General features: G+C 43.3%; 2 protein-coding genes across 10 annotated transcripts in view; one reads left to right on the forward strand and one right to left on the reverse strand.

The window, feature by feature from the left end:
- Positions 1–12,974, forward strand: part of HGD (homogentisate 1,2-dioxygenase) — a 339,522-nt gene that overhangs the window by 8,935 nt on the left and 317,613 nt on the right. The gene's annotated exons all lie outside the window — the stretch shown is intronic.
- Positions 1–12,974, reverse strand: part of STXBP5L (syntaxin binding protein 5L) — a 190,148-nt gene that overhangs the window by 4,497 nt on the left and 172,677 nt on the right. For 6 of the 9 annotated variants that reach the window (XM_062618662.1, XM_062618680.1, XM_062618688.1 and 3 more), the window contains 4 exons: positions 7,008–7,106; positions 3,105–3,344; positions 1,790–2,150; positions 718–883 (listed from right to left, as the gene is read on the reverse strand). In XM_062618662.1, coding sequence (XP_062474646.1) covers positions 718–883; positions 1,790–2,150; positions 3,105–3,344; positions 7,008–7,106 — 866 coding nt within the window. The remainder of the gene's footprint in view (positions 1–717; positions 884–1,789; positions 2,151–3,104; positions 3,345–7,007; positions 7,107–12,974) is intronic. The other 3 variants (XM_062618696.1, XM_062618712.1, XM_062618723.1) reach the window with 1 other exon arrangement.

A 12,974-nucleotide genomic window follows, 5' to 3' on the forward strand; every position in this document is an offset into this window, starting at 1 on the left:
ATTAGATCTTTTCTACAGCTTCTGTATTTTAATGTACAATGGGAGATGCTTTCCTCGTGTGGAAGAAGGGGAGTACCAATTATTGGAGTAAAAACAATGGTAAATAATTAAAAATTAGATTAAAACAGAGCATAGTTTTTGCTGCTAACCACACTGGTTTGTCTCCTGCTCGCACTGATCTCCTGCAAGCTGGAGGTTAAAATCAAAAATGACTAAAAGTACAGGAAGGTATTCATATTGTTACTGAGGCAGTTTCTGTGGCTGGACACATGCTGGTACCAACCGTTGTAGCTGCTATCCATGTGTAGCTTCCCCTTCTTTCCCTTCAGTCATTTCTAACAGTTTTTCTTTCATACGGTAGGACTTAGAGAACTGGGCTGTGAAGAGTCCCACATGGGCACAAATCTGCCTCTGTATGGAGCCAGCAGAGACTGCAGCTAAATGTGGGCAAGATGTAGGCTCAGGGACAGGAGTAAAGTGACAGCGCCATGGAAAGGTCCAAACAGCAACAGAACTGCTTTGGCATCATTCAGCCAGGGCGAGTGGAGAGGAACATGCCTGTGCTGCTCCTGCATGTATGTCCTGCTCCTGCAGCACAGCCTGCACTTCAGATACTGAAATCCAACAGGGAATATGTGGCAATTTGCACCTGATGCAACAGGCCCCGAGCCCTCCCACATGAGCACCAAGGGACCACAGCAAGAGTTTGAGCCTTACCTGCAGATTATCACACATCTCCTGGCTGTAAGTCAGGCGCTGGATCTCTGTGGGAGAGCTGAGATACAAAGCTTGCCCTTCGTTGGTGAAACAAAAGGTCCGTGCTATCTTCATGTCTGTTACTGGCAAGTAGTTGACATCCAGCAGTGGGCGAAGGCTGGGCAAGCTGCAGGGAAGCAGATACCCACATTAGTTCACCGGTTGCCACTCCTGGTACACCTGCTCTGGGGCTGCATTTTAAACCAACATTTAAGTTCATACTTCCCATAACTGGAATAGTTAAAGCACAGCTCTAAGCTGAAAGCTCTGCTATCAGCGTGCTTCCTTCCCACCATACTTTGCTTCCTTGGCTGAAGAAGTTTCAGCTGCCTCAATAACCCTTAATCTGCTGCTGCTGTCCGGGTCTGGGATGTGTATGACTTGTGCTATGGGGCTGGGCAGTTTGCACGGTAAGGTCTGCCCCCAGTTATCACATGGGCATGGCCCCACTTCCAGGCCCTGCTCCCCCACCGCCTTCACTGTCCTCCAGCTTCCCCTGGCTTGCCATTTTGGCAAACCACTTCCAAAATGTAAATGGCCTGGCTGGGAAAATGGAGCGTGGAAGGCGAGGGCACAGCTAGAGGGCTACTGTGCAGCCAGCCCACTGATGGAGGTGACAATGAAGGGAAACCAGGTGCTCTAAGCAGAAAAGCTGAAATGGCAAGAGTGAGACTTGCTGCTTCACACCAGATGAACAGGACCCTTTGTGCCCGAGTTTTTCTGTCCTCCTCCCTACCTGACCTACCATAACTGAGCAAAATTATAAGGGTTTTCTTTTATGACAGTTAAAAATCATCAGCTATTAGTCATCATGTTGGGGGGGGGAATGACTATGAAAGAACAGTCTGCTTTGCTACACGACTGCAAAGGAAGGCCAAGGAACACGTATGGCAATGGCAAGGCAGGGCATTAAATGCACCCCCCAGGGAGTTAATGCAAAGCATTAGGCGCTCTGGAGCAAACGCAAGTGGAATGTGACAGCACTGTGCCACCTCTTTGCTTAGTTTTGCCCCAAGATGAGTTAGATAAGTACCTCAGTGTCATGATGTGCCCATTGGCACAAAAGCACGCCAGACAGACGCTGTTACAGAGGGTGACCACATCTGCTCGCAATAAAAAGGACGTTTCGGTGATGTTGTGGACATAAAGACACGTTTGGGAAGGCAATGAGAAGACTTTGGCTTGTTTTTCTGAACAAATGACCGCAAATTGATGATCACCCATGTCCTGGGAGGAGGAAGGGGAATGCATGACAAGCTTCCTTCTCCTTGTCTTTTCGCCATCATCAGCACTGTGTGGGTCCCTCCATACTTCATACGGTGGATGTGTCAATGTCCCCATGCAGTCCAAGCACGCGAAGGTCAGCACAGCTCCTTTCAGTGTCAGAACTGTGCCTGCAAAACATAATTTGCTCTCACTGATGCTGGCCCCACAATGAAGCTGGTTGTCAGCACCGTGAACGCGTGCAGCACAGCTGATGTTCAGCTCTTGTAAACAGAGCAAACACATTCATCTAGCTGACAAGCCTTGCGTGCTCTGCTCTTCCTGACCACACAACAAGGTGAACAAACAGGCTGCCAATACTGAAAAAGTCTTAGGCAAGAGATATTAAATAATCTATATAGTACGTGCTACTGAATACCATAAAGATAGGCTGTTGTCTTTGCATTACACTCATAGGATATTTGTTCCCTAGCAGTAAAATTGCTGCTTTTAGTCTGGTGACCTTCCGCATTGCTCTTCTAAAGAAGCTGGTGGGTAGGAAACCCTCTATTCCTGCACATTCCCTGATTTTTGTCATGATTTTGCTTTAAAGGTTCAAGTGCATACTGCCTCTCCTCGGACCTGACCTCTCCCAGCCCTCTGTTCTCTCTCCTACACCATCTGTCACTCACTCAGCCAAGGATCTCTCCAGGTACCTCAACCTGCCAACTTTTTTGTTTCCTTTTCTAAACTCCCTTCTGCCTCTCTGCAGCTTTCTGACACATAGACAGTGAATCACTTCCCAGCATTCCAGACAGGACTGCTACAGGATCAGAGCTGTTATGCAGGACTGTAATTTCACAATATGAAGGAACTTGCTAATTTCCCTGTCCTTACAAGAAATGTGTAACTTTGCCCATGACACACAGTACTCTTCAGAACCAACATAACTGAAGCATCTCAGTTCATGAAGCTGCAGGTCTCCCACGGCATCTGTATTTACCTGTGTGCCTTTAGTGTAGTGAGTAACCATTGCTTCATACATGGATTAAGAAATTCCTGCCCCAAAGGCCATACAAAATCATGCAGTTATTCCCCCCTTGTACCAAGGCAGGTAATAGCCAGGAAAAGAGTTGCACTCTTACCACTTGGTGACACCATGACCGGCTCTGACTGCCGTAGCTCATCGCTAGCAGGCAGATTAAGGGACAGGATTAAGACCATACCAAGGCCCGTCCCAACCCAGAGACATGAGGAGACAGCAGAGTCGTTCTTTCGGGCAAAGGACTCCATGAAGTACAAAGCAGTAATTGCCTCCTTGGAGTCCCTGTCGATACTGGACACGCTGGAGCTTCGGGAACGGCTGAAGGAGTTTTCCCTATTTTCTGCATAAATAAATACAAGCAAACAGGCATAAATTGGCAATCCTCAAAGAGGCACAAGCCTGCAGCAAATACAAACTCCCTGTAGAGTACAGAAAATAGAGAGTTTCTGTAACCTGAGCAAACATTCTGATACCCGCTTGCTGCCAGTGTATAAGTGTGAAAAATGCTGTCAGACCTCATCAGTTAGATCTGCATTAGAAATAGCTGCTTATTATGGAGATTAGCATAGACTAATTAGAATTTACAACAGCCCTAGCTCAAAGGACTTGTTCTAAAGAGCATGGAATAATTTTAGACCCATATGTTACCAATGCATTTTAAATTAATCCATGTATCTCACTGCTGTAGGACACGAAGGGGGACACCATTACCAACTTCAGAGCATGTGTCCTTTGCTCTGCCCTTCTTTCCACTGCTAGGACGTTCTAGCACTGTGTTCATAGCCATCTTTTATTGTCAAGCTGTTAATAACTGCTCCCTGGGGAAAAGACTGTTAAACTGATCCCAGCATCCAAAACATCCTGGGGTAGAAATCAACTCTGTGCTCCCAGGGAGCAAAGAGAGAAACCTGCTCTGTGCCGCTGGCAACAACTGCATGGTGAGCCTGGGCTGACTGCTTCATCTTTCTGCCTAAGCTTCAGCAGGCAACAGCAGGAGCCAGCTGAAGGCAGAGTTGTATTGTCCTCACTGCAAATACATAGGTTTGGAGACTCTCTCCGAGCTTCTCAGAGAGGAATAGCTACAAACAGGGTCTAAGCTGCTGTAGGGCTAGGGATCTATGCTCTGCTTTGCCTAGTGCCAGGAAGGAAGCACAAAGCTGTGCAAAGGAGCTCCTGGCATTAGCAGGGACTGCAGGTGGCCACGCACTAGAGGTTATATAGCACACTGAGGCTAAAAGGTTACCAAAGAGTAGAGGAGCCAGAGGGATGAAGAGAGTAGGGCTGGCTGCTAGCACAGTCTTTGCAAAACAATCTGTGCTGTCAACTAGCCTGCAGTCAAACATACGGCTAGATCATTGGAAACCTCACATGTTCTTCTGAAACAATAACTAGAGGACCAGGAGGCTCTGGAGATGGAGAAATAGTTGAAGCTGTTGGACTTCACATAAAAGGCTAGCTTCTGAACCTATCATTATGAAGTAGATCTGTGTCTGGTATGAAATGATCCTTGTTATAGCTCAGAAGAGAGAGAGAACTATTTCTTCAGAGCCAGTAGAAATGTCTAAAATGAGGAACACTTTCTACCACAGCTGAAGAATAGAACTAGAAAAGGACTTTCTCACATACTCCAACTTACAACTGGGCTAAGCCTTATATTGCGTACATGGTTCCAGCTCTCCCCCCGAAGCAGCAGTTTTGCTGGTGAACCTTTTCCTCACATCATGCACTGCAGCATTACATTCCTGTACTCAGATGACTCAGTGAAAACTGCTTTGAAATGATCCTCTTCACAGCAACTACCTGGGAAAGGCTGGAGACAACCATGGCAAAGCACTGCTGGAACCACACCAAGTGCTACCACATTTGCTACCTTAAAAGGTGGCACTCAGGGATGGGATGGGGGGGGGGGGGATAGATTCTCCTGCTGCTCTTTCACACTTGGGCCAATTTCTGTTCCTTGATGGCACCTGTAACTCGTCAAACAGGAGCTCCACAGGAATAGCCACCCCTGGCACTCATGGAAGAGAAAAGTACATGTACTTGACCTTCCAAAAGCTGCCCTCACCCCGTTTCACCTTCATGTAGGCACTGTTGTAGCTCTCTAGTTGTGGTTCAGTATTGCTAAATATATCTGCATAAAACTGGGATTTTTATTCATGTGCAAACACAGCTTCAAATACCTTGAAAGTTAGCGTCTCCTATAACCCCTAGCACTTTGTACTTTGTCCCCCTGATTTGCCCAGCTTCTTCCTAAGCACAGTGACAGCTGCCAGGTAAAGAAGGGGAAGACAATAATTTCAAGTCAGAGATCACAGATCCACATATATATATATTTATATAGATTTTTTCCCCCCAAAGGGTACCTAATTTAAAGAAAATGTTATTATGTTATTCCTTTTCCCTTTAACAGGTGTATTAATATCACAGTCACACAGAATTCAACTATGGTGGTGCTCAAACTGAGAAAGATGTTGAAAGGACAAATGCAGTTAGTGTGGGCGACATACACGGAACTTAAAATATATGATGTGCCATTTGCATGTGTCATCAAGCTTTCTCCCTCCCTAAATTAACAAGAACTGTTCCTCACTCCTGTGCTCAGTTAACCAATACATCTTTGCAGAACTGCCTCTAACAGGCTGAATCTTTGGGACTCTTCTGAGAACACACTGTGCCATTTTGTATTAAATGAACTACTCAAACTGAAATTCTGAACACCAGTGTGATAAATGTCAAATTTTGATGTCATTAAACATATGTGAACAGTGACCCAAACCCCATGAAAGGCTGCAATCACTGTGTGGCTTTACTGGTTAGCTCTAAAGCACAGTAGAAATCTCTTCCTCTTTCAGGATAAAATCCACCCTGGGGCTCCTTTCTCAAATTGATTCTACCCCAAATTCTCTATTTAGAAACCACCCAATTGTGTCCTGGAGAAACAGAAAACCACTTTCTTTGGGAAATTTTAGAATTTGCCATATCCTTCCCTAGCATGATTAAAATGATGTCCCATTGTTTAAAGGTTGACCTGTATGAACACTGCCTATCTGTAGCAATCCTTAACCCAAGTGCCATATTCCAGGTTTTCTCTTACATTTTCCTTTTCTCTCAGTGCATTCTGACTGTAGCCACAATGTCAGCTACAGCATCTTTCTACACAAGTCTGAACCAGGACCACATCTAGGCAATCCCTGCAACCTAGGTCAAACAAAGTTTATTTGGACCCCTTGCTTCAGTAAGGGGATAGGATGATGTATGTGAAAAGCAGGCACTTTTCTTCTCCTCAGTTCTTTCCCTCTTCTCCTCCTCTGCAGAACATCCTGCTAAATGACACTTCCTCATAAATGTGCTCCTGCCTCTGAATTGTCTCCTGCTTTGAGTCCAGGATTCCTTTTCTCCGAGAGGCACATATCCAACTCCCAGGATCCTTCTGCTCCCTCCCAGCCATCTCTCTCAGACGACCGTGTCCTTTTTCCTCCTCTTACACTTGCAGACCTGGATTTCCAAATAGGTCTCCAGGCTGCTCCAGCAGCTAGCAGCAGAGGGGCTGAGAGCACCAGACTAGTCCAGCATCCCCTGGGAGCTAACACGTGAGTCTCATTTGGGAGATGCTGCTATTCATGCTGTTAAGACTATGAGCAGCTCTCAGCAAAAGCATTATCATCTGCAGCCAGTGCATTTTAGAAAGCCGCATTCCATCGGTCAAAAGCATACAACACCATTATCACCACTAGAGTCTTGCTTTCTTCAAGGTGTTTTCATTCAGCCCTGTCCTAGGTATGGTTTGGGTTAGTGAGATGCAGATGGAAACTCAGGATCCAACTTCCTTGGTAACACCAGACTGATTGTTAAACTCCAGCCATGAGCAGCAGCACACAGATAGAAGGCTTCTGATTTAAAAGCAACTGCAAAACTTCTGCTAGCAACCTCACTGACAGAAACACACGGAAGACTTCAACTCACATGCTAGGATAAAAACGAAGTCAGTGGTTTTGGGTCTTACCTTTGTTCATCCATGTGTGAGCAGTATAGTGACGCTCGTCGTGTGAGAATTTACTGATTCGATGTAATTGCTGAAGCATTGCCCGTCTGGAAATGTGACCTACTGCCACAAAATGCATGCATTGCAAAAGGACAAGAACAATTGAGCCAACCGTCATCATGACATTTATACGAAAGCAGCCCTGAGCAGTTCTTGCCCTAGCTCTCTCCTTACGTGACAGAGCTGTCCCACTGCAGCGCCCTGGTGTCCAGGAGATTTAATTCAGGGGGTTGGGGCTTTTCTGAGAATTTAAAAGAAGCTCTTCCCTGTGAGGGTGCTGAGGTGCTGGCACAGGGTGCCCAGAGGAGCTGTGGCTGCCCCATCCCTGGCAGTGTTCAAGGCCAGGCTGGACACAGGGGCTTGGAGCAACCTGCTCTAGTGGAAGGTGGCCCTGCCCGTGGCAGGGGGTTGGAATTGGATGGGCTTTAAGATCCCTTCCAACCCAAACCAGTCTGGGATTCTGTGAGTAAATGATTCCGTATGTTTCAAGATTGCAGAGATACACTTTTTTTATCTTAAACTTCCTTTGGTTTAGTGGAAATAAAACTGGAATTTCATTATTTTCCATAGAATTAGAAAAAAAAAAGAAATAAAGGAAGGAGGATATTAATGAAAAACATGGATGCATCTTCAGGAGAATGTTCTGCCTTCTCTATTCTCAGCTGCAGCAAAGGCTTTGTAAAGGGAACACATCCTCACCTATCATCTTTTCCAAGAAATTTTCATTGTGACTATTCTAAAATAGTGGAGTTACCTCTAACACGGAAGCACAAACTGATTTTGTTTTGGAAGTTAGGCTTTATGAAAGGAAAAGTATCAGTTGTTATGAGCAATGAAAAAAACCCTAAAAACCTGCCAGTGACCAAGATCAATATTTTCACAGCAAATGTTCAAATTCATTACTGAAGGGTTTTGCAATTGACTTGGATGCTATTTATAGGTACTTTCCCAGTTTTAACATACCAAGTAATTGATCTGCTTATAAAACACAGACAAAAATTGACCTTTTTTAATATGGAAACTGATACTTTCTGGAAACCAAATTAAATGGTTGCTGTTCTCCTCACTTTGAGATTTCTAACAGTTTTAAGGCCAAATATTAGAGCTAAGAGAAGCCAATGGAACTATTAAAACATTTGCCACTTCAAGGATCATCATCTGAAAACTTTAAGAGAAATCTGTCACTTTTAGAATGATATAGTCAGGAAAGCATGCAAAGCTCTGAATGCCTGTGTGGACATACAGTAAAGGAATTATACTTCAAACACGAATTTGCAGACATTAACATCAGAGACACACAGAGACTGACCCAGATTACTGATGGCAATGCTTCAGCAACACAGAGGAGAAAGGGGCAGGAAGTAACGCTGCAGGGCTTTCACACAGTTAAGAACGCTGCACGTTTACTTGGCTACAAACATCTCTGAACACATTTTAATAGCACCACTCTAAAGCTGCATTCCACATAAAGCAACTCGCTAAAAAGCAGCAGAAGTTGTCTTAAAGCACAAACAGCACAGTAATAATCTGGGATTTTCCTGTGAATGATTTCCTACTGGAGCAAATCAAGTAAGTTTCCCTAAGACTATGTTGAATAGCCTGCGTATACATGGCTTGCAGAGCATTCAAACCAGGGTGGTTATGTCTGCTCTTACACAAGCTCACAGCTGTGGGGTGCTCAGCCCTCCCTGGAAAAAGTTCTGCCATGTATTACCCTGAAGTTATAGCAGTGTAATCTGACTGGCTTCATGGAATCATGAATGATACAAGGCTGATGTAAATGATGGCAAATAAAGGCCTGAAAGAGAAAAGAGATCCAAGCCACCAGACTTGGATCTTTATTTTGATATTTCCAGAATATGGTAAAGTTCAGGCTTAGGTTTTAGTTCAACATGTTTTAAAAACCAGAAGGGAACTGTTAGGGCAGACCTATTCTTTACATTGAAAGTGAAGTAGAAATAAGCATTTTTTATGGAAAGATAAAAATGCAGGAGATCTTTACAGTAAGCAGTCTCTCAAACTTCCATATTCAATTGTATGAATCACTTCCCTTGACTTACACAAGCAACTGTCTTCACATTCAGATTACTAAGAGCAAGATCAATTTGGTATAGGTTGTAAGCTTGGAAATGTATTTTTTAATCTAAGATATCACAAGTCTCTAAAATTTAAATCTCAACCTAAAAATACCCATTCTGCTGAAGCGACTTTTGTAGCATTGATGGTTTGGGAAACAATAGGATGTTGCATAACTTTCATATGTGGAAGTACCCAAGAATAAGGTGGACACAAAAGGCATTATAGAAGAAAAACCTTGAGTTCATTCAATAACAAAGTCAAAATTGTTAATGTTATAACGAAGTAAATGAAAGCATTTTAAAGGACTCTTTTTAATCCCCCCACCCCATCCCCGCCCCATAGATCTGCTTGTGTAACTGCAGTTAGAAAAGCTTTGGTTTTAAAAACCCCTTTGGAGCAGCTATTATCAGATAATGAACAATCTCAGAATATTCCCATACTCTTCCCTAGTTCTCTATACAGAACAGCCCACCACCTATTCCTTTCTGCCACTGAAGTACCAGGAACCACCCAATGGTGTGTCCCACTTCCAAAAATGTTTCCAATATATTTCAGATGTAAAAAAATGGCTTATGTTGATCTAAAGTGATTGCCAACAAGCACAGAAATGTTAAAGCTGAGCATGCAGTGCAAACTCTACATGCCTGGAGTACAGTGTGAAAAAGCTTAACTTGGAATCAGCTCCTCATTTAAAATACAACTGAAAGCCTTTCAGTGGAATACGAACAAGTCAATTTTCATTAGTTGATGGTTTTAAAAACAAGAAAAAACTGCAGAGTCCTGTGAGAAAACAAGTGGATCCTAACATCCCATAGAACCTGACAGAAAACGTACTCCAAGAAAAATCAAACATGAACTCTTACCTAGCCCAACAGAGTTTGATTTTAGACACCAGCAGCTCACACGCGTCCATGCAAGGCTCTTCTCCATTTCCTCCCAGGCTTTTCCTGAGACATGCTCTTTCACAAGGCACCACAGTCTATAGACAACCTCTCTCCATTACTTTTTCCAGGGACAGAAGATACTGAAAGCTCTATTGTGACCACAGTGAGGTGGATACACACTTAAATGCCACTTAAACATCTGACCTAACCTTAAGCCAGTGGTTAAATCCAATGAAGATTATGATTCCATCTAAATGACAACAGCACCACTGGCTTTTTGCAGTGGAGGATTTTATTTTACCTACAGTAGAATACAAGCACACACACTCTCCATCATAACTGAAAAAGAACTTAAGACTATGGACAAGTCACTTCTGGAAACAATTGTATTATCTCAAGAATAACCTATGGATTTTATAGTTCAGTGTTCAAATGGAATACTTGGATATAAAAACCTTACAGAAGATGCTCTAATATCCTTCCGTGGAGCTTTTTTGGTGCCAAATGTTTTATTACAGCCATGCAGAATTTGCTGTTCTGAAAACCTGGAGTTCCGTGTCCATTAGAGCAGAAGTGCTGTGATTTTGCTAAATACTGGAAAAAATAATTTCAGCTTCCTAACAACTTCTTTTTTATTTGGATAATGATTTGTGCAGTAAGGAACAGACTGTCTACAGATAGAACAGGTCGTCTATACAACAACAAAATGTGGTCTATGCAACATTTTTATCTGCTTCTCTGCACAGACAAGAAACGTGGTGGCAAACTGAGCAGTTAGTGGAGATCATGGTTTACTATATTGTCTACTGTATATACTACATTGTATATGTAAGTTACTTCCTATTATAATATTCTTACCGTACTAGTTACAATGACGTAAAGTAACTTCAAATGAAATGATTCAGAAGGCAAACCAACACCATAAAACCCTCGGGTTTTCCATCTGCTCTGAAAACCTAGCTGTGAAAAGCCATGGCACCTAGGGGCCTCCTGCAATGTGCTCCCATGATTCCTGTAACGTGCCCAGTGCTTCGGGTAAGTGTCAGTTTGGCTGGTTGCTTGGGCAAGGAAGTTTACCAAAATCATCCACTCTGCAGTATGGCAAGGCACGGCAAAAGGAATGCAGTGAGAGCAGGGAATATGAGCTGTTCTCAAAACTTGCTTGAGATGCAATAACCTCCTCAGGGGATCCATTTCTGTGGTTAACTGCCCTTGTGATAAAAATTCATCTCTGATTGTCTCCCTGAAGTCACGTCTCTGCCTCAGTAATTTACGTCCATTGTGTCCTGTCCTTTTCTCAGCAGCCAGGGACAGCAGATTATTCCCTTCCTCTCTGCAGTACCCTGCCAGGCATCTGAATAATTTCGTGCTTTTTCTTCAGTATTTTTCTAGATCAAACCACCAGCTCGTTCCTCTCTTCCCTTGGAGGCCCAGGAACTGCTGCCTTTGAGAACTGCAGTAATAAACTTCTAGGCCCCTGAGTTCAGACCCACGTGTGGGCTTCAGAGCCAACAGACCCAAGAAAAAAGGAGCTAATGATAAAACCAGAAATGCTCTATGACACAGGACATCGTGCTCAGCAAATAAAGCTGGGCGAAGAAGCAGGGAGTGGGGGGGACATTCAAAGTTCTGCCTTCCTAAGTAGCCATTATGCGTGATGGAGCCCTGCCTTCCTGGAGATGGCTAACCATCTGCCTGCTGGTGAGAATGAGTGAATGAATTAACTGGTTTGCTTTGCTTGTGTCGCAGCTTCTGCTTTACCTATTAAATTGTCTTTTTTTTATGTCAACCCATGAGTTTTCTCACTTTGTACCCTTCTGATTCTCTCCATTGTCCCACTGCAGGGGAGTGAGTGAGTGGCTGTGTGGGGCTTAGTTGCTGGATGGGGTTATACCACAGCAAGAAAATCCTGCAATATGCAGCATGACATCAGCTAGCGGTGGTTTCTCAGGCTGCAGATGTTTTATAAGGTATCACATTTCCAAGACAGCACATTGGGCTTGCGAGAGCAATTTTCAGCCCTTTTCTATGGCTTCCCACACAGATTTACAGGCTAATACTATTTAGGTAGATCAATCCTAAGACTTTGGAAACCTTGTTATAGAAACAACAGACCAAAGGCACAGGCTGCCATGCATACACAGAAAATCTGCTGAATCTAAAAGCCAAAAGCCTCAAAAACCTCAGCACCAAAACCAACCTAGACCAAAAGCTATGGGGAAAAATGTCAGACAGCCTGGTAGGGGTTTCCAACGAGGCTTCTTATGGTGATCCTCACAAAGACTTCTGACTAATAAAAGAAGTTTATAGTATACAGCAACTACTACCCGTTTCCAAGAATCATGCAAGACAACTTATCCCCCAAACACTTTTAGTCCCATATGAGATACAAAAGAAAATCTTCAAGTATAAAAAGTATACTGGATCTATTCGATTAAAATGGAAATTGTATTGTACTTGCCATAGAATTTTTGATTAGGTTATTAAAGATAATGACTAAATATTCCTGAGTGGTTTATTTTGCCAGCTCACAGTGACATTTCAAGTGCTCTATATCAAATTTTAACTACATATAATCAAGAGTTAATCCAAAAGCTGAGGTAAATGCTGAAAAGGAATTATTTTAAAGACAAGCTAAAGCACATTCAAAGACTCTTCCCTTAGCATTCCTAGCAAAACACACAGCAAATCCTTGTTGAGAGGCAAGTTTGTAGCACTAAGACCTAAATGGCCTTTCTAGTCAAGGGAGATTAAGCTGGACTAATTAAAAACTACATAATGAGAAAGAAAAACAATAAGAAAAAAAGGAAGACAGTTTTCTCCAAGAGAAAATAGATTTCCAAACACAACATTTCAAAGGAAAAACTCCACTCTGTTTCTACTGTCTTCCCTAGAGGTATGATATAACCGCAGATGGACGATGGCCATACATATACAGAATGCCCCAATTTCTGTATGAATGCAG

This window comes from Pezoporus occidentalis, unplaced genomic scaffold (genome assembly GCF_034315485.1).
Source record: "Pezoporus occidentalis ecotype Australia unplaced genomic scaffold, CSIRO_AGI_Poc_V1 ctg104, whole genome shotgun sequence".
In the NCBI taxonomy this organism is placed as follows: Eukaryota; Metazoa; Chordata; class Aves; order Psittaciformes; family Psittacidae; genus Pezoporus; species Pezoporus occidentalis.